Source organism: Malaya genurostris, chromosome 3 (genome assembly GCF_030247185.1).
Source record: "Malaya genurostris strain Urasoe2022 chromosome 3, Malgen_1.1, whole genome shotgun sequence".
Lineage (NCBI taxonomy): Eukaryota > Metazoa > Arthropoda > Insecta > Diptera > Culicidae > Malaya > Malaya genurostris.
This window is the reverse complement of record NC_080572.1, coordinates 209,157,942-209,181,279: the sequence shown is the minus strand read 5'-3', so window position 1 is coordinate 209,181,279 and position 23,338 is coordinate 209,157,942. Positions and strand designations below refer to the sequence as shown.

At 36.0% G+C, this 23,338-nt stretch overlaps 1 protein-coding gene across 1 annotated transcript in view; it reads right to left on the bottom strand.

Moving 5' to 3' along the window:
* Nucleotides 1-23,338, bottom strand: part of LOC131433705 (protein scabrous) — a 130,205-nt gene that overhangs the window by 9,189 nt on the left and 97,678 nt on the right. The window contains exon 3 of the mRNA XM_058600245.1: nt 20,565-21,140. Coding sequence (XP_058456228.1) covers nt 20,565-21,140 — 576 coding nt within the window. The remainder of the gene's footprint in view (nt 1-20,564; nt 21,141-23,338) is intronic.

Here is a 23,338-nt window from a genome sequence, read left to right as displayed (position 1 = left end):
TGAAAATTGGTCAAACTATCGCTGACAAAAGTGAGTGAGATCCATTTTGGTATATATGACCACTATTTCCGGTACTTTCGGAACCGGATACCGGGAACCAGGATAGCCGGAATCGGTTTGTTTAGTTGCCTACTGATAATGACTATCGATTTGTGTAGTTTTGAGACCAGTTTAGAAAAATTTTCACGTATTTTGTTTTGCCGGTTTAAGTGACGGTGTACAATATTGAACACACTTTACCCTATAATTCCGGAACCGGAAGTCGGATCCGGATGAAATTCAGAAATTCCGTATAGGACAGGAAGACCTTTCATTTGAATCTAAGTTTGTGGTAATCGGTCAAACCATCGCTGAGAAAAGTGAGTGAGATCCATTTTGGTATATATGACCTCTATTTCTGGTACTTCCGGAACCGGATACCGGGAACCAGGATAGCCGGAATCGGTTTGTTTAGTTGCCTACTGATAATGACTATCGATTTGTGTAGTTTTGAGACCAGTTTAGAAAAATTTTTACGTTTTTTGCTTCGCCGGTTTAAGTGACGGTGTACAATATTGAACACACTTTACCCTATAATTCCGGAACCGGAAGTCGGATCTGGATGAAATTCAGGAATTCCGTATGGGACCACGAGACCTTTCATTTGAATCCTAGTTTGTCAAAATCGGTTCAGCCATCTCCGAGAAAACCTAGTGAGATTATTTGACACATACACACACACACACACACATACATACACACACACACACACACACACACACACAGACATTGCTCAGCTCGATGAACTGAGTTGAATGGTATATGACACTTGGCCCTCCGGGCCAATTTTCACTAGTCGGTTTTTCAAGTGATTGCATAACCTTTCTATATGAGAAAGGCAAAAATAAAAAAAGAGAAAATTCTGTTTGCTGTTTACATGTATTTATACTCGATACCTGTTGTCACTGTTCTTTCTGACGTTTTATTTTACAATAAATTGATGTTTGATGTGTTAATTATTTTAAATACTGTATTTATATTTTTGTCCAATGTGAAAATTAAAATACAGTACATTTAAGGGTAAAAAAAGTACGCAGTTTTTGGGTCGAAAATGCAGTACAATACTCTAAAATCCAGTACGAATACGAGCGTTAGTTATACTCAATGATGGTCATCAAAAGGTTAGATAACTAAGTGTTCACAAGCTCCTATCTCATGCCTCCCCGTGAGCGTATGATGACATTTGGTCAATAGAACGGCGTTGACTGGGTACTATCGGCTTCTGCTTTAGTAGCAGAGTGAACTCCATATTAAAGATTTGGACCACAATTTCCGGAACCAAAATCTTTATCCGGTATAGTGAAATTCGGAGCAATGAATTTCCAATGTTTTATAACTAAAGACAATCAAAAGGTTAAAGTATAAATAGACGATATTAATAAAACAGCTCGTATGATCACAAACTAACATGACCTACGAATTGGAACAGTTTCGAGCACATCTTAGAAGATATTTTATGATTTTCCATGACGGTTTGAAATTCGGAAACTTATCACCTTGTAATGTTAGAACCGGAAGTCGGACTATTCTATAGAACTATCAGACCTGTTCATTTGCGATTGTTTTTATGAAAATCTGATATGAGTTTATTTGGCCTCAAACTATCTTCATCTGTAAACTAGATAAATTTATTAACCGATTTAAAGAATTCTCGACTCATAGCATGGCTACTTATGAAAAAAAAATGCTCATGAAATTGACATTTTTACTCTAAGCATCCTATCTTCGGAACCGAAAGTTGGATCTGAATAAAATCAGGAAAACCTTTTGGTATCATCTTAGTTGCATCTAAGATGGTATACATCGGTTGAGTCATTTACGAAAACAGCTACTGACATAATATTAATTTTTTAGTTCATATCATCTTGTCATTCCGGAACCGGAAGATGCATCCGAATGAAATTCAATAAGTTTGTATGAGACCTTTCATTTGCATTTAAGTGTGTGAAAAAAATACTTAAAACTTCGTTTTGTGACATCTACTCATCAAACGTTCCGAAAATACCTATTTTGTAATAGTTTGTAACGAAAATCGATGAACTGGAAGTTTGAAACGACTTCGAATTTTATTGTGAATACATGATTTTATCCGTTCAAATCGATTTGTAGAAACAGTGCAGAGCAACAGGTGCAATGATATGACTAATCTAAACATACTTTGATAACCTACGGATGCTGAAAACTTATCCTCTTTTTTTTTATTTTTTCGAATAACATCCCATAAAGAAAACATAAATTTAATCCACATAAAAATTTTAACACTTATCGAGAAAGTTGTTTCAAACTATAACTAGGCAAAATAAATGATGTATCACTTCATCAGTTTTCAAAAGATTCACTCGTGAAAGAATGAGAAAAGATAAACTTGAATAAAAACCTTTTTCAATCCACCTGGTGGTGTAATGATGCCTTTCTCATATAACTCACGATATCACAAATATTACTTAGAGATTCTTAGAAAAAAAAATTTTATTTGAATCTTGAATAAGAACAAAAAAGTTTGTTTGAGTATACAGTAAAATAACCTTTTCAATTTTTAAAATGTTTTGGGTGAAATATATAGGAATACTTCGTTTTCTTTTGTATTTTAGCTCTACATGACGGTATAAATTTTACACACACTTCACCCTGTTGTTTCCGGTAGTCTCGCCCGAAGAACAGTCAATAGCGGTCTATGAGATCATAATACCTTTCATTGGAGTATGAATATGTGAAAATCTACTCAGTCGTCTCTGAAAAGTTCCGATTTCTGAGTTTTTGACCACTATTTCCGGGAATTCCGTAACCGAAAACTGGGAACGGGCATAGCTGAAATCGATTCGTTTGGCCAGTAACTATCACAACCAACAAATTGAACCAGCTTTGAGCCAAATTTAGAAGAATTTTTCCTATTTTTGCATTATCGCTCTAAATGACGGGTTGCAGTTTCATACACACTTAACGCTGCATTTCCGGAACTTGAAGTCGTATCCGGACAAAATTCTACACTTGCTTACGGAAATATAATATCTTTCATTTGAACATAAGTTTGTGAAAATCGATTTGCCGTTTCTGAGAAGTTGAAGTGATGTCCGGTTTAGAGTACACGATCACTTTTTTCGGTACTTCGGTACTTTATATCGATACTTTGTTCAGTATTTCTGGAATCGGGAACAAATATCCGGTATAATCAGAATCAATGTATATCAGCAACCAAACCAAAATTGTTCAATTGAAGAATTATACGGCTAGTTGAAAGTGTTTTGTTTGATTTTTAAGTGTCATTTTATAAAAACACACTATTGAAAATAAAATTTTAGTAATTATTAGCCTGTAATTCCGGAACCGGAAGTCGTACCTGGATGAAATTTACAAGGGTTCTATGGAACTGTGACACCTTTCATTTAAGCCTAAGTTTGTGGAAGTTGGTTGAGCGCATATTTGCATTTTTTTGTGTAAGTTGGTTGAGCGCATTTTTGCAGTTTTTGCACGTTTTACTCCGTTACTCCGGAAGCGGAAGTTGGATCCAGATGAAATTTAATAGCATGCTATGAGACTAAAGGGTCTCATAGCATGGTATTAAATTTAATTAAATTGAATCTGAATTGAAGAAAATTGCTTATGAGGTCTCGTAGAAAACAGAGTGCACTTTTTTCATTCTTACGCACATTTTACCCTACTACTCTCGAACTGGAAGTTCAATCCGGGTAATATTTAATAACAGACTATGAGACCAAGAGACCTCTCATTTGAATGTAAGTTTGTGAAAATTGGTCCAGCCATCTCCGAGAAAGTCGAGTGCACTTTTTTGTTACATACACACACCCATACACACATAGACACATAAACATACATTTTGCTCAATGATGAATACAAAAGCACCGGGTATCACGTGGAATTCTCAGCTACATATTCAATGCTAAATTTTATAAATAAACACATTTTACAGAAGATTTTAAGTACCATAAACTTTCGTTCCTCTCTGGGTACGAAGAATTGCAGTCGATTGCTGCATTAAAATGTGAAGGTCATTACTTGAAAAAATTTGACATATTTTGAGTAGAGTGAAGAAGAAATAAAAGTTCAGCAAATATGCGTATATTCAAAAATATATAAAATCTTTACGAATATGATTTTTTCTTCAGTAACTGTAGATGCAATTGCAATTTTGTGTTCAAATTCTATACATTAAATTGTTTTTTAATATTCACTCACAGAAAGAAATTATGAATTCTGCAGGTGACATAATTCTACAAACGATACAATTCATAACTACTTAACTTCTCAAATGACGCAATATTCCATTCGCACATAATTTTACTGTCTCCGAATGTAATTTGCACTCGGCTACCAACTCATACTGTTTGGATTTATATGTATCAATTATTCATTAAGCTGATATGTGCTTCTGTGGCTCAATCGACAAACTGGCGTGCTTTGTGCTCTAATGTATTTCGGTTCAAGTCGCGCTATTGCTGTCGATCTTTTGATTTTTATTCCATTCGATTTAAAGCCATTTAATGTTCAAATCACTAAAATTTCCATTCAATTTTCAAATCACTAAACTTGTGTTCTTGTATATAAATTTGTGTGAAATATGACGCTCCATTTATGTGCACCGGGTTGGCGCTCAATGCATAGGGCGCTGGTCTTACAAACCAGTTGTCGTATGTTCGAGCCCCGACCTGGAAGGATTTGTAGTGTCAGTAGAATCGTAGCCCCAGCCATGCACTAGTTCTGTACACTCTGAATCGGCTACGAAGTCTGTTGAAACAGAAGGTCAAATTCCACTACTGGAATGTAATACCAAGGCTTTTATGTGCATCTGAGCTGTGCTGTTTATTGGAAAATGAATCAATTTAACACTCAGTTATTTGCAACGTCTGACCAGAATGTTGTCGGCGTTTTAATGGTTCGAAAGTAGTTTTAAATGCTGAGCACATATATCGACAAAATTTATGAATAGACCTTTTTGCAGGCTTGTAATCGTCATCTGCTGCTGGCCTATGAAAGGATTGCAAATCATATGAATTTATCGTATCAGAGAGCATTTTTGTTGTTTAGTAAAAAATCAATGCTCACATTATCTTCGGGAATTGAATACTGGCCAATTCTTTTCTGCTTTCAAATGCATATTTAAAATGGTATCCAACCAAGAAGAGTATCTGGTAAAACCAACTGCACTTGTTCTGCTTCTGAATACGTGCCAAAAGGGTTAAAATGTTTCTTATTTTTAGCTACATCAAAAACTAATTTGATTGGTATGAATTTTCTGGAAACAAAAGAATGATGTTGCCTTCATTGGACATCAGCGACTGACCTAATCTAGCATTCTGTATCTATTGTATCTTCGCTACCCACGATGGCATTCCCCAAGGGTTGAGTTTCCTTTGGCATAAACAAACATGACTGGAATGATTTACCCATTCGGCTCTATAATTCCTGCAGATCAGAACTCTCTGTTTCTGCCAGTTTCTTGTCGCTTTGTTTTTAAGCCTTTTTTCGTCTAATAGCAAGTTTATTTCTGTTGGAGCAAGGCAAAACTCACCTCTAAGGTAAAACACACGTCTAACACGATAACAGATTTTTGGGTTTTGTTTAAAATTTTTTCATTTTTCATGCTCGGTAAGGATTTTTTCTGCTTTCTCCGATTTCTGTACAGTTAAACAAAGAAAATCGTTTTGTACTAAAGGGCATATAAAAAATGAATTCTGAATAATTACCAACAAAATAAAAATGTTTCATTACAAGACAGCACCTTTCTTTAAATTCCACAAAAACAATTTCTGGGAATGCTGTTCTTTTGCCGAAGGATAGTACACAGACAACACTGAAAAGTCTAAATATGTACTGGGCTATGCACAATTAGGTTGTTTTCTGAGTTACATTTTATCATATTTTGAGTAGTTCGAATGGTAGAACATTTTTCCCGGAGAGAACAATATTTCGGGTTCGTGCTTTCGAAATATTTTTTCGTCAATTTCAATTCTGCTATCTCAATCGTCAACCGTTTTACTGCCAGTTTCGATGAGTATTGATAGAAGTTGTATACATTTTCTTAATATTTCTGTGAATGCTATGCGTATTCGTATCTAATTAGACGAATCATTATTTTATGAGGTTTTACCTATAAGCTAATTCGCCATTGAACCAATTAATAAGATTTGACGATAATAAGAATAATAACTTTGTAGTCAGTTGGTGCATTTTACTCTCTCTTTCCTCCTACTTTTTGTTGCCGGGCGGCAAATGGATTCAAGTTTCGTTCCTTAAGTTGTTTACTGGGACAAAGTCCTTGCATAAAGGGGAAATCAGAAATCTGATTGAAATCAGAATTTTCTCCGAAGGATCGTAAGAAAAACGACCACATATGTACTATTTCACATGGTATCCTTTTTAAAGTGACACAAAAAAGCAGTGTGACAGAGAAGGAGCTAAGGTTTGGGTTTATTTAATCATGGTAGGTAATGTTTTATGTTTTATCACCAATCGTTTTAGAAACGTGTGATCTCTAATAAAATTCACAAATTTACACAATGCACAAGTACAGTGATGCGATATTATAGACAGCTGGGTGTATAAAAAGAAAGACTTAATTTTGGCCACTTGTTCTTTTCTTAATTTCTCATCATACTCCCCCACAATAACAACAGCTCAATAATGAGCCCCTGGTAATGGACGCAACTAATCTCAGGTTTCAAACACTGGCAAAACAAAGCAAACAAAAACTAAAAACGAACCGAGAACACAACTACAATATAAACTTTAAGATGTGCAATTAACCTAAGTGGAATCCCAGTGGAATTGAATTTCTTTTTAAAGGATCCAAAGTGATTCTTTTTTTTTTCTTTTTTTTTCTTGTAGAACTGTCATTGTGAGGGGCAGTAGTACCTACTGGACGCCCTAATTTCAGAAACAATTCATCAAAACAAAACAATTCATCTGGAATGGGGACAATTCCTTAAGTTTCATTTTATATTAGTCAGGACGTTGGTTCGGACGTTCAGAACTACAGTGACAAAAAAATTCTTCCTTACGAACAGTTTTCGTATATACCAACTTGATGGCAAGCCCTGTATATTTTATCTAACATCTTGTATAGACAATAAAAACTACGTATCAGTTGATTAGAGTAAAAATCAATCAGCTTTAATTGAGTAAACCACATTCAACCTAGAATTGAATCAAAATAACTCAGTACGTTGAGTAAATATAACTTACTATTGAGTAGATATAACTAGTACATTTTTGTAAGTGACCTATGAAAATCACTTAGAGCCAGGGGCGGCAAACTCCATATAATATCGTATTGAGGGGAGGGAGGTAGGTCACAAAAAATAATACTACAGATCATTAAATTATGCAATATATAAAATATTTTTATAAAGTGATCGGAGAGGTTAAAGCGAAAAGAAGCAACCAATTAAGTAAGTTTAGTTTCTCTTCCGAATGTTGTGATACGATCACAAACATTTTCCTGGGAACCGGTCATTTCGCCGAAAGCCATTTCGTCGAAAGTCGTTTCGCCGAAACTCGGTTCGCCGAAACTCGTTTCGCCGAAAGTCGTTTCATCGAATAGGTCATTTCGACGAAAGTCGTTTCGCCAGAACTTCGTTCTGAGGTTCATGAATCAATCTTTATTCAAGAGTACAAGAATCAATTTTTATTCAAGAAGTACAATTGTAGGTTAACAAAACGGGCGTCCAGACTATCATCTTTCATTTGTCTTTATTATAAATCAATTCCAATTACGATATTAAGACAATTGCAGCATTCAAATGATTTTCGGAGAAATGGCATTCGGTGAAATATCATTCGGCGAAATGACCCTTTCGGGAAAATTACCTTTTCGGTGAAATGGCTTTCGGCGAAATGACCCTGATTGCAGTTTCCGTACTATTCCAGTAATAACCAACATACGAAAGTAGTAAAGTATAGCACATTTTACATTGTAGTAAATTAGTTTAAAAGTCTTAGTATCTTATTTGAGAAATATGAACGATTACGGCGACGAATTACGGGGACGGAAAGGTTTTGTTTTTATTCATTACTTTTTGTGAAATATGTATGAATCTGCATTAAATTTAAGAAATCTGTATTCTGCATTAAATCTGTATGCGCATGTAAAAATCTGTATAATACTGATATATCTGAATAAATGGCATCTCTGCCATGTACACTCAGGTTGACAGATGTTTAAACGCAACCGAAAAACTACTTAATTTTGAGAATTTTCCACTCAATTTCGGGGTTGCGTTCAGAGCCATTACTGCAATTTATCCATAGTTTCCAATATCAATCGAAAGATTGTGGTGTGGATGCTGGTGGCGAAGGTTATCGCGATATTGATCATGTCGTTTGGACATGCGTGGAGTATCGTGATGTCAGATCTCAACTAATAAATTCCTTGCGTACCCAAGGTAGACTATCCAATGTCCCAGTTCGCGACATTCTTGCTTGTCGTGACCTTCCTTTCATGAAACTTCTTTATCATTTCATTAAGTCCATTGGAGTTCCAATTTGAATTTTATTTTATGTTAGACTGTTTTCTCTTCCATGAGTTCAACCAATATCCAGCTATCTTATATTAAATAAAAGTGATGAACTGATACAAACAAACTTGAAATAGTTATAAGATCATGTACAAAATGAATGTTTTTCATTTATTGTAATTAATAATAGCAAATCGCTTGATAAAAACAAATACTAATATGATGTACGAAATGTATTAGATTTAAAGTACTATGTATTGTGGATGCCACGGCGAAGAAAAACTATATTGCCTATGAAATAAACGTATTTATGAAAAAAAAACCTTGTGGTTTTACCTTGAAGGTTTTGCGAAGAATAAGGCGTCGAATATAAAATCAGTGCGATAAATCGTAAAAGGAAAAGTAAACAAAGAGAAATTGTCATTTGCAGTCATTAGGCCCTTTTGTTGTGGGATTGTCGAAATCTTACATTCATCTCTGAATGTAGAGGTTTTGAATAAATGCAATGATTCGAATCTAGGTTTATTATTTTTGATCGTTTTATTATTAGATCAGTCGTTTGTCCATGTCGGACTTCGGTCGTGGTTTTTAAAACTCCCCAGCAAATAAGTAATTCTTTCTGCCTAGTTGAGTATTCAAAACAGAACGGTTTTGTAAGGATTTAATGATGCATATTTGTTGCGACTGTAATCGCTCTGCATCGGCTGGTTGCATTACACAATGCTTTAAATCAATTTTAGCATTGTCGTTACGCATTAGTAGAACAGTCTGTGGTATCAGTATATGTCAATCACTACTTTCTATAACGCTCCTTTGTTCCCGAACACATTGTGACCAGATCCATTGTGTTACTTTTTTTGTTCTTTGTTTTCGTGTTACACAGCGGACCTGGGGGTTGGCATTATGCATTTCGATTCGATCAAAATTTTATCGTTCATTTTATCGGATCATGTTTCCCATTATGGCTCTCGATTCTAATTCGATCATCGAGATTCGTTCGAATTCATCCGAAGAAGTAATAGATTATAGAAAAGTTTTGGAACTATGAATCCGGAGCAGTCGTCAAACGTATTATAAAGTATGAGCGATTAAAATGCTATCTTCGAGGTCGCATGTTAGTTATTTGATTTTAGAGGAATAAACTAAACCCATAGATGAATTTCCAAAAACTGGAATATATATTCGAATAGACTCTACAGCCGGGTGCACTCAAGCGAATTTTGGAAGGGTTTAAAGAAAGTTTAAGCAGAAATGGGAGAGGATAGCAAAAAAAAATAGGAAAAAATTTTTCTCAAATATTTTTACGGACGGAAAAATTTCTACTGGATTTCAAACAGCAAATACTTTAATAATCCGTTTATAAAAATTAATTTTACATTATTCTATTGACTTATTCAGTGTTGGTGAGACATCTAGTTTTATAAATAATTCGTGAAAACATCGTAACCAATATAATATTGCTGATTTTTCGAGCAAAAAACACAACACAAACACACAAAAAAAAATCATCTCATGTTTTTGTAGAATGTATTTTATTACAAGTCCAAGTAAAAACTATTACTCCTATAGTGAATTATACTAACGCAACACTTACAGTTAATTTTGTACAGTTTTCTCATAAATAAATGTATACTTTTACACTTTCGATTTGACAGCTATGATTATTTCCGAAGTGTTCAGTAATCTTTGCGGAATCCGTTTATTTATTTCAACGAATTATTGGAAATTAACCAAGAAAAATTTGTAATCGAGTTACGGGAAATTGGATAATTTTTTAATTCGGAGAAAAATTACATTTCACGATTAGCAGATTATGTCACTGAAATGAAATGAATCAAAATAAACTTATTGTTTTTTCCTAAATAAAACCGTTTTTCAGCCAATGACTGTTATTTGAATAAATTTAACAAATCTTCCAATGAAAATAAACTAAAAGCTCGAGTCAAATAAATGCAATCCGAACATAATCAAACAATAATTTATTAAGCTATAAGTTTTCTATCAATTGCAAATAGTTAATTTTTATTTGCATATTTCTTGTGAGACGATCGGAATCTAGTAAATGTCGAGGACATAACTGGATGAGGTGAATACGAATAAAATTGACATACTTTTTCCACACAAAGAATTCCACAACAAATCGATTTCAGTCATCTAGGATTTCTAAATCTAAGTTGAGAATTAATTGCAATAACTTACTTATTAAACACATCTCGAAAATACAAATTGTATAGCGATTTAAAAAAATATTCATAATCCGAATTTAAGAATTGTAAAATATAAATTATTGATATTAACTTACCAAGCGTGGACAGAACTTAGGTATAATTCTTTCAAAAATCCATGAGAAATGGTAGAATATTATTCATTTATTATAAATATTTAGACTAAATATTTTTAGTGAATATTAATAATATTATTATTAATTTATTTGCGGTTTTAACCTTTTGAAAGTCATTCTTCTTTTCAAATGAACATCTTAATTCCGTATAAAAAAGACCTTATGTGAATATTATTCAGTTTTTTTAAATAAAATAGTTGGAATCAGCTTTATAAATATGCCAAACATTTTGATCTGTAACATAGTGTTATTAACAATTTCATTATAGGCGAGAAATCAAATTGAATGACTTAATTGGCCATCCTAAACAACATTCACAAATGTGCCTTTTTTACTAGCGAACCAAACATGTCTTAAGCCCACTGCAAGCAACTCCTGAACATATTCCCTATTTCTGTCGGCTTTGCACGATGCGTTTTGTGCGATGATTCGTTCAACTCATGTGTTCGAAATATTGTGCGCCCTTTTTTGGCACTAAATTTCACCTTAAGACTCGTTCATACCAAACATTTTAGAAAAATTCAACATTGAGTTATTTTTGGATATCTCATACTACTGAAAATTTTATCATAAATTGTTGATTATATTTCTGATGATATGGAGATAAACATATGTTTTGTGCTGCGTTAAATACAACAAGAGATATTCGCGATTAAGTTCTACTAATTCTTGTACATATAGGGTAAATTTTGAAAAGGCGCCCCATATAAAAGTAAGTCACAACAAAATGTGGTTTCGAGATACTCGGTTTGAGAGACATAATATCGGCCTTGGTATCAAATTAAATTGTAGTGAGCTTCGATTGGAGAGGATTTCGTAGCAGTTTTTGTCCAAGACTTACTATAATAAGAAGATTACTAACGAAATTCACAAGTAATCAACTGATTTTTGTACGTTACCAGAGATTTACAAGAATACGATTTGTCACGAATTTTTTCGACATATTGATGAACTCGCTTGTTTGAGCATTTTTGATCCTTATACTGGTTGACCATCGGAAGAATGTCCATTCTCGTAGTGCATTGGAATCTTCTGCAACATTCGTTCATATTGCACTGTCTTCGTCCGATGTCGGTAGATGACTGCATTTTGTTCTCACTGTAGGTATAAAAAGTCGTTGTGCTCCGGTTTGAGTGTCAAATACACTAAAAATTATGAATATAACTTGTGACAGAATTCCACGAATTACGCAAATTATAGCAATTATATTATTATTTTGTTATTTTATGATGCCCAATCTTTTATGCTGGGGATTATATTTGTCTGGATATCATAATACATAAGAAACGCGTGCTTAATTAATTGTAAAAATATGTCAGTATTTCAAAGTGGGTAGTGTTACTAACTGTTCAAGTTTAATCGCTGTGTTAATGGGTTGAATATTACACGTTAGTTGCAGTGTAATAAAAATCGCTAAACAACGATTTGACAAATATCATATTTGATGTGACGAAATAACCTTTCGTTCTAGATGAACACCTCAATTCCATCAACATAGAAATCGATTTTCCCTTTCTAGGATAAGAAAAAAGAACTAAATAATGGACCTGCTGAGCTAGATGGGACAGAGCGGTGCTAACATCACCTAACAGTTTTGACACCTCGCAAACGCAACATATTGTGACTCGCTGTATCTATACGGTTGCAATTGACCGGGTTTGATCCTTGTCAAAGCCGTCAACGGAAATAATTTTTTATCTGCACTACTAGACTTTTCCCATCAACGAATAATGGAGCACGTGTTTGACCTGCAGAGGCCAATCCTGTTTGATTCCAGCAGGCAGCATCCGGCAATGGATATGCTGGTTTTTCCATACAAAAGAGAAGCCAGAAACGGTATTGCGGTTATTCCAGGGTATTTGCTTCTAAACTTTGCCGAGAGCGACACTCGATGGTGCAGCACGTTTGCAATATAAAATTATGTTGGCTAGAGCCATAAATGACCCTGGCAGTGCCTGAACTACGGAAATGTGTGTCACATCGTTGGCAAACGGATACTTGAATGCAGTTTCACCATCGAGCGGATGCTGGCACCGTTGCATTGCATCCATCGCACCTATATCAATATGCATAGAATAAGCGTTCAAGCGTCCTGCTCATCCGTCGGTGGCTTATCCTCTCGGTATGGTGAGTAATGATGTTTCTGTTGGTGAGTTTCCAGTTCGGTTCCATTTCAACGGTTACTCATGGACAAAGTTAAATTTATTAACTATTATAACATTGCATTCCTGTTGCTGAGAAAGTTTATATCCGCGAGTATTATAATGGTTTATGGATATGTACTTCGTTAGTTTGTTTTATTAGACAAATTCTCTGGATCGTTCTGTTTCCACATAATATTGAATGCCACATGCAACCACAAACGCCGACATATGATGGTTACGGTTTTGTCTCGTACGAATTTGTATTTTACAGTTCTAAAGTTATGTATGGCAGTTTAATAAATTAACTGAAGCAATCTGGCCGAGATTCTGCAACCTTAGTGCAACGTAAGTTGATGTTAATCAGAAACTGCACGGAAAACCCTCCAATCAAAAAATTACGATCTCGCAATTTTTTATTTTTGCAGTTGTTGTTTCAACTAATAATCAGTTGATTCAACCAATTTGCTATTTGTTTTGCACATATTGAAGTAGTTGAAAAATATGTTGTTTTTAATGCTGTCTAAGGTCAAAAACAGCACAAAGCAAAACAAAAATCGCAATAAAAATCAAGCATTACTTTAGTTGAAATTCAAACGCGTTTCTTACACATTTTCATGCAAACGAAATTCACTTATTATACGTTTGTAAAACTCGTGAAGAGTAACTTTTGAATGATAGTAAATTAATGTTTATCATAACACTAGTTACTGCTCTGGCGGTACAATAAGAAACGATTGATATAAAGTAGTGCTATGCACAGAACTGATAGCCGTTAGAGATATTGCAATTAACAAAACGTGTTTAACAAAAACTAGAACCCAGTGAATTGTATGCGTTTGAATTTTGGTTTTAAAATCAACTTGATTCTCCATAGTGAAATGCATGTTAATGAATGAGCATCATGTTATTTTCAAGTCATGTACAAAAATTGTGTGAACAAAGTGATTAAATTGAAAATGTTTAATATTCATTTATATAATCTGTTGAAACTGTACGTTGCAATGGCTCAAAAAATAAAAACCAGTGCATTCGGTTCGACTTTTTGTTCGTAAGTAATATAGTGGTCACAATTTTGTTATTTCAACCATCGTTTCTGTTCATCGAAAAACAAAAATGACAGTTTAGAAAAAACAACAATGGTTTAATTGTACCAAATTTTACCCAATCAAATTCAGAAAAACAACTAATATGTTGGTTGTTTCACGATAACGAGGGGTTCCGTGTGATAAGGCATTGTTGGAGTTAGGTACATTAATGATAAATATGTTGGAACCTCGAACATCGGTCATTTCAAAATTCAAGATAGAAACTTCCAGTCCTTAACTCTGACGGTATGCATAATAAATCTTCCAATAATGTCTGGAGTTCTTTCATAAGATCACAATTTATGGTTAATCAATGTTTTCAGAAAACATACGACCTGAGATTGAACGACTTTGAAGAGTATGATTCTGAAAAGGATGCTCTATGTCGTTACATATTCTAAGATAGCAACTTTTTCAAAATGTAGATGTCTGGAAATAATCCTTAATTTTGGCTCAAAATCCAAAATGTCGGCTCTAGTTGAATTAATATTCTTGAAAACATTTGTACTTGAAAATATAGTTACTTTCTGAACGTTTTTGGAAAGTTAATGCACTGTACGCTAAGAATCGGTCTGTTAAAAGAGAATGGTCAAATTCCACAAAAGGAATGTAATATCAAGACTTTGCTTTGTTTTGTACATTATTTGCAACTGCGGTAGTCCGCTGAGCATTATTGAGGAACTTTGCTCGTGTTTCCAAGAACATTGATTTTGCAAAAGTTACGATCTTATGTTTTGAAAAGACGTTTGAAAAGACTTTCCAGCATGTAGATGCTAAATCCTTTCTAAACATATCCATGCAGTAATGATTTCTAAAGAATATCGATAGCCCGAAAATCTCCATTTTGAACTTTATAAATAAACTTAAATACCATTTCCCGTAAACATTACCTAGAAAAAATCTATAAGAAATGCGTTTCAAAACACATTGACAATGAATTATTTACGTTTCGCTCATCAGTGCATTAGCAGATTATGTTGATCTACTAATGCCACCTCGCGGATCAACATAATCCGCTAAGCAGACGTAAAGTCATTGCTATTTACAACGCACTTATTTTACACTAAATGTGCAATGTCTATTCTGACGTGCCGAAAGTAACGAAACCAATTGACGGCAATGCTGGCCGCCAACAGATAGTAGTTATTTGGGGGTTTGGAACCTCTTGGAACCATTGCCGTCAATTGGTTTCGTTACTTTCGGCACGTCAGAATAGACATTGCACATTTAGTGTAAAATAAGTAAACGTGAAGTCTCTGTTTATTTGTTTTTTGTCGGAGGCTGGAAACACAGTTGGAGTTAGTTTCGGTCATCCTTACTCTCCAACTGGCAAAAAACCTTCTCAGCTTTTGCTTTGTTAGACTGCAATCATCCACATGACACGTTTTCCTTAAATATAGTGCTTCTAGTGTTACTAAAACTAATTAGCCAATAATGTGTGGAAAAATTTCTTCATAACATTAAGTGATAGATGGGAGTCAAATGTACTAGAACAGTGATTGCATACGCGGTACATACTGGCTCTCTAATGAATGACTCAAAAATAGCGTCCAAAATTAAGAGCATTTCACAAATGATTAGTTCTTCTGAAAGAATGAACAGACAGAAGTTCTGTTTTAGAGAGCAATAGTTCTACTCTAGTGGTGTGATAATGCCTTTCTCTTTTTTCAAAACAGTCTCAAGATTTTTTCATCCTTATTATAAAATAATTTCTGACACTAATTTTGGCTCATTTTTGACACCAATTAATTCAGATTGATTCGAGTAGTTCACAAAAGCATGCTTCAGTGTTTCTTGTCACGTACTCGGCACCGTTTTTTCAATCAAGCGCTTGGCATTTGGAGTGATGCTAATCTAAAAACCAGTTTCTTAAGACACTAAGAGCTTTATTTTGAATCATGATATGTGAAAATCGGTTTAACCGTTGCTGAGAAATCGAAGTGAGTTCCGTTTTTAGAGATTTTCTTCACCATTATCGGTGATTTTGGAAGCGGAAACCGGGGACTAGTGGTCCGAAAGCAGTTTTATAAATTTACTAACTAAGAAGATCTTCCAACTTGATGAATTTAGCAGTAAGTTTTATAAAAATGTGCCCCTCGTTTCGCCCTCGCTTTTAAAAAATTCTCATGAAATTGAAATTTTTTACTAATTGCATTGTAATAACAGAACCGGAAGTCGGATCTGAATCAACTTTTCGAGGACAAGACACCAAGTATGCACAAAACATAAATGTATTCAAAAGGAATCATTCTACCAGGTGGAACTAGTGTACTGTAATGTTTGCAGTATGTTATCTATCATAATCGTCGTTTACACGAAAGTTGTTCGGAAGATCTTAAGTTGCATAATTAAGGAAGTTTTAGTATAAAACTGGTCCATGTGCGCTAGTTCTCAATACAACGTAGATTACGCCATATCTTAAATGTGTGATAATTTAGGAGCTATACAGGGTCCGGCACTCGAAGTGTAACCAACTTCAGACCGCTCGCGCAGCTGACGCACGGGCATCAGCTCTCTAGAAATTTGCTAAATGACAGTTCGGAGTTGTATTGTTTACAAGCGCAAGAAAGCATTTTGTTGGCAGTGAACGCGAAAAAAAAATCTTGACTTGAGAGAGCGAAGGAGTTGCTTCGTTTGGCCGAAAGCGGTCAATTTTCGAACATTGTATTTTTTGACGAGAAAATTTTTCCAATTGAGCAATTCGTAAACTCTCAAAACGATAGGGTTTACTTGACCGACCGTTCATACGAGAATTTGAGTTATCGATTGGCCACCAGGAGGCAGCACCCGCAACAGATAATGGTTTGGGCCGCTGTAACCGCAGATGGGCGCTCTCCAATCGTTTTCATCGAGCCTGGCGTCAAGGTAAATGCGACATATTATCGGGAAAGTATTCTGGAGGTTGCTTTGAAGTCGTGGGCAGACAAACATCTCGGTGGCAGACCATGGACGTTTCAGCAGGACTCGGCACCGTCTCACTAAGCTCGAGTGAACCAAGAATGGCTGAAAAACAACGTTCCGAACTTCATCACGTCCACACAATGGCTCTCGAATTCACCAGATGCGAATCCAATGGATTATTCTCTTTGGGCCATTTTGGAGAGCAAAGTCCGAACTAAAAGATACACCAGTCTCGAGGCGCTGAAAAAAGTTATTGTCCGCGAGTGGGCCTAAATACCTGCAAGTCACATTCGGCAACTTGCGATTCGTTTTTTGACCGTCTCAAGGCCATAGTCAAGGCAAAAGGTGGTCATATCGAGCAACAGTGAATTGATTCTGAATTTTGTATTATTTTTACACATTTTGTTTTTGAATTAAGTAAAAGTAATTTTCCAAACTGAATTTATGGCCTTTTTAATTGGTTACACTTCGAGTGCCGGACCCTGTATATTGTGATATTCTTAAAAATGATGGTGTCTTTTGGATTGCTTATTGTTAACTCGACATCCACCGCGTCGAAACCAGTCAGAATAAAAGTCTTCGGTTTACTCTTTATAGTCTACGAGGTCTGTTCAAAAAGTTCCCGGAATTTTTTAATTGCGCGCGTCTGGAGAGTCCGGTGGTCAAATTTTTTTCTATTGTGTTGGTACATATGTCCCTAATGTATGGTGAAATTTTCAGCTGTATTCATTGTTTACATTCTGTCTTGTAGCGGCTGGTGTAGACGTGTTTTTTTGAGCTCGGCGATTTTTGTTAGTTTAAACAATGGAAGAATTGAAGAGTCAAAGAATTTGTATTAAATTTTGCGTGAAAAATGAAATAAAGTGTAACCAAGTGTGCGAAATGTTACAGAGAGCCTACGGTGAGTCTGCTATGAAAAAAACAAGTGTTTACGAGTGGTATAAGCGTTTCCAAGATGGCCGCGAAGACGTTGAAGACGACGAACGCTCCGGTCGACCCAGCACGTCAATAATCGATGAAAATGTGGGAAAAGTGGAAAGAATGATTATGGATGATCGCCGAATCACTATTAGAGAAGTTGCTGATGAAGTTGGCATATCAGTTGGCTCATGTCATCATATTTTTTCAAATGTTTTGGGCATGAAGCGAGTGGCAGCCAAATTCGTTCCAAAGCTGCTGAATTTTGATCAAATTTTTTGGCTAAAAACAAGACTTTAATCATGCCCCAACCTCCTTATTAACCAGATATCTCTCCGGGTGATTTTTTCCTGTTCCCAAAGTTGAAGAGACTCATGAAAGGACAGCGTTTTTCATCGATTGAAGAGATAAAGGCAGAATCGCTGAGAGTGCTACAGAGCATTACAAAAAGTGACTATCAGGGGTGTTTTGAAGACTGAAAAAAACGCTGGCATAAGTGTATTATATCTAGGGGGGATTACTTTGAAGGGGACCATATAGATGTAGACGAATAAATAAATATTTTTTTAGAAAAATGAGAATTCCGGGTACTTTTTGAACAGACCTCGTACTTTGGAGGTATCTCAATTATTTCAGACATCAGAAGCGTTATAGATTTATTTATTTGCACTTTTTACCGAGACCACCTTGTAGATATAATAAGAACTCATTCAATTAATTGTTTTCGAAACTCTAAAACACCCTCTCGAAGAAATCTTAAATTAGTCAACACGATCTAGAGCGGCAGGAATTTCCAACCCTGAATTGCATACTAAGGTTGTTAATAAACTTTGAGTTTATCGAAAAGTAGTTTTAAAATTCTATGATGCTAAAATATTTGCAATATTTCATGTTTAAATTGCTTTCTCTATTGTAATCAACATGAATTATTTCATGCTCTTTTCAAAGCGCCCCTGGTGGAGTAGTTCTCAACTTATTGTCTACCAAACGATTTCAAATGGTGGGTCTGAGTGACTACAACAAGTTTGTCGTGGACTGTATGGTGCTGTCTGTTGACAGGAGCAAGAAAATCGTTCAGAACCCCAATCAATCGCGGATTCGTTTTTCACGCCCCTGGTGAACTACGTTATACGAGGCCCCTCTGTGCAAAGTGAAGTTTTTCAAAATATTTAATATTGTATACATTTTCCAATTTGCAGATTTTGTTAATTGATCACCAAGAAAAACTAACTTAAAGAACCACATAGTAATTTATAAGTTTATTAGAAAGTTATCATCGCACCCCAAGGCTGATTATAACTGCTTTTCACAGTACGAACGCACAAGTTTGTTCTAATGAGGACATGGTTATAATTGTGCGCATGAATATTGTGGTTCCCATTTTGTGGTACTAACAGCAACAAACTGAATAAACTAAATGTATGTAAAAACAAACTTTGTTCTCCAACAATTCACCCCAACATAGGCAAGGTTACAGACCATATCGTTTTACACTACCTACCAAAGCATATTTGCACTGGTGCTGGTCATAATGTCAATGTGCTGGCTTCCGGTGTCCATAGAATAGCATGTGGATTGATTCACATAAAAGGTTGCTTTTGTTTGTTACGCCGTGAGATTACTAGTTTCGAGTTCGAATTTTATACCAATCTGATTAATTAAAAACGAATATTTTATTTATTAGAAAATTGGATGTCAATTACTAATAACTCTCATAATGAATGCGCCAAAGGATCACCACTTTCCTCGAACAGGCAAAACGTATTCTGATAGATATTGGGAGGCCGCGAATAGGAAAATTCTGGAAAGTTCCCGGCAGCCAGCCAGGAACAAATCATGTACGATTTCGAAATAATTTAAATTTCACGCTCATTGATTTTAGGTTGATCGAACCGGACGACAGGCTGCGTGTTGAACATGTCGTAGAGTTTTTAGACTCTGGACCATCACGTATCGCTGTCGCCACTTCGCTACATACAACTGGTCGCGGACATATCACTCGTCGATTTGCGAATGTGACCAACGATGATAGGACGGGGGAACTCTGATGATAATGATGACGAGAACGGAGGCGCATCAAAAAAAAAAACAATTCCCTGCGTCAGCTGCAAACATTCATCATGTGCATTTCACGATACGCTGGTTCAGTGCAAGTTCAGAACAAAACGCGAGTGTGCAGCACTGCGTAAAATGTTATATTCATCAACGGTTCCGTATCAGAATGTTACAGCTTGGATTCCGATTGTGAGCGGCCTACAGTATTTCCAGGGTTACCGAACGGTTTAACCAAGAGTGTGGTTTGCATGTACTTCCAACCGCACTAATTAGTCGCCCTGAATCAGTTCTATCGTGACAGCCGTAATCCATAACGCGGTAGAGATTCCTGGCGGTTACTAACCCAAATAGATTTCCCGGAGAGCTTTTCGATATATGATGGATTTCAATTAGAGTTCCCGGTTCGATTTTCGGAACTAAATTGACTCCTCTACTCGTCTGTGAACCGATGTAGAAATGGAATGCAACCACCCAGCGTACTGATTTCAAATCAGAGTAAATATTTCTGGCAAATATCTATCCTATCAAATCGTCGCTTAGACATTCAATTGTATTTCAAGCATTGCGGAAATTGAAAAACGAAACTATTTTGCGACAACCAGTTACTTACCTTCTCCAACCGATTGTGTGCCATCTCTCGGTGCAGCAGGGCGGCTGATTTGATTTTATCCAGGTCCCGTTTCATGACCTGAATCTGCTCCTCCAGTTTTCGCACATTTTCTCGCTCGTCCTGCAAAGTGCTGACACTGACAGCCATCGCCTGGATACTTTTCGCTATGTTGTGTCCTTCCTCCCTCAGCAGGCCCTGCTCGGAGGTAATCTGAGCCGCGTTGAACTCCACCTTGGAAATTTCCCGCTTGACATCGGGCAGTGTTTTTTCGAACTTGTTCTGAATGCCTTCGACGTCCTCCAGTAGTTCCAGCATCGAACTGTGCAACTTATCCAAACTGGCGACCTGGCGGCTAACGTTAAAATTTGCGTTCGCCAATCGACGCTGTTCGATTTCCAAACTTCGCAACCGGTCCGCCATCCGGTGGTTGAAAATATCACTTAGCTGTCGCTTCATCGCGGTCTGCTTCATCTCGAGCTCGTGCAGCTGCTGGCGAAAGAAGCGATGGTGGCGCATCCGGTGGTCTGCTTCCGGTTCGACGAAATCGATTGTTTGTGGCGAGTCAGCAATGTCGACCTGTAACAAGAAAAAAATATATATCAGAAGTATATCTAATTCATGGGAAATAGTACAGAAGTTGAAAATAAGTCCTTATATCCTTTTTTGATTTTGAGAACTATTCTATTCTACCTTATTAGCTAACATAATAACGAGAAAATGGCGGCATTACAAAAGTTATTATTAATAACATTATTTGTTTGTATGCAATTTGTTCTGTACCCGGCTCTCATGACTATGCTACTACTATTGAACGACCAGTACCCAGATAAAAAGTACGAGTTCAATGGATAGAGTGAGCTACATTCACAATGAATTAATTCTCTTTGAGTGGCACAGAACCCAGCCACCATTGACTAATCCAGTAACGTTACATTAGATATGTACCTCACCAATTCTCGCAATCACATGAAGTGTAACATTCATCATTGTTATGGACATTGCTCCCAACATTTCTAAAAGCACTCGGACTGAACCAGTGAGCCACAAACAAAACCACACCAGCCACTTATCTCGTCCATTAATAATAGACAATACTTGGGGGATGCACTCTACTGTTACTCTACGTTTCATTACTCCGCACTTCAATCCGATATCCTGCCGTCGAGTGATTGCGGTTTCATTAGTGCATTGTATCGTCTACAATCGTGATAAATCCCACTGCTACCGCCACAATCGGATCAATGGTGCAACTGGATCACCGAAAGAAAAGCATCTGTGACCGGAGCGTCCGAAGTCCGACCGGTCGAACAAAGTCAAAAGTTGTCACAGTTCTAAAAGCGCGATGCGAAAGTTTGATTCCAAGTAAATTATGCACAATCGGTAGAATATTGATTACGGAAAGTCCCTGGCTGATTTTGAAGATGGCTACTGTTTGTTTACTCTCTGGAAAGATAGATTAAACCCCGAAGTTTTATCCAGCTAACTTTCCATGTCACGTTCAACAATAATATCAAGTAACGATATTTATTCCAAAATTAAAGCTAACTCACAAGTTTTGCTAGCTAGATATTTTCTATGTGCCTATTTGCAACGAGCTTCAACTTACTTTATTGAGCCCTGTTTTTTAAGAGCGGTAACCATGATTCATTATTGACAGATAACTGTTAGGGCATGTCAGAGTATTCCAGTTCTAAATGCAGAATTTATGTCAGTTTTAAAATTTAAATATGAAAATTATAACAAGAAAATCTGTCAGCCCAAGCAGCGTTTGGGCTGATAACGATGGGAAATTTGGCATCACTGGGAGTGCGACGCGGTGTCCTGGTGCTGCTCTCAAAAAAGTATAATTTCAATGTGTTGTTTGATACGTATAGTTAAAAATTTGATTGAAATACTTATTTTGAGTGATAATGCAGGTGTGGCAAGTGTGTGCTCAGTAGTGAGAATGATATTTATTAAATAATATTGATCCGCGAAACTAAAGATGCTCAAGCGGCGGAAATTGAGAATTTACCGCCCCAAAATTCAACGATGTTAACCTGTTAACCGATCGAAGCGCCGTCTAAATGTCATTGTCGTTGTAGTCGAATTTCTGTGGAATGTGTGAAAGTTTACAAGTCCATCGTGTCATGCAGACTGAAGGTCTAGGGTTGGTCTGCAGCGGACCCATTCGCGAGTGTTTTTATTTATTTTATTTTTTCAGTGGTCGTGTTTCATCTCGCGTTGCTGACAGCAGAGCGAGCAGGAGAAAATCATATTCCAGCCATATGGACAAGTCTTCATAAGGTTTATAAATCAAAATGAAGAATCAGCATAAATCTGCATTAAATCTGTTTTGAAGTGATTAGAAATTCAAGAAAAAACCTGCTCTACGAACAACATTAAATTTATTCGGGTAAATTCTAATGTAAGAATTTCATTTACGACTTTGAGCATTTATTTGAATTAAATTACCTGTTTTAATCCACCTAGTGGTGTAATGATGCCTTTCTCATATCAATCATACTATCATATATAATACTGTTATATTCTTCAAAATAATTTTCTTCGATTCTTGATAGAATAACCGAAATCGGTCTACTGATAGAAACTATCAATTGGAGAAGATTTGAGATCGATTTAGAAAAATTTTAACGGTTTTTCGCCCTTTTCAGGGATGGTACAAAATTTTTAACACACTATACCATATATTTCCGGATCCGGAAGTCGGATTCGAATGAAATTTAAGAATTCCGTATGGGTCTGGACCTTTCATTTGAATCTAAGTTTTTGAA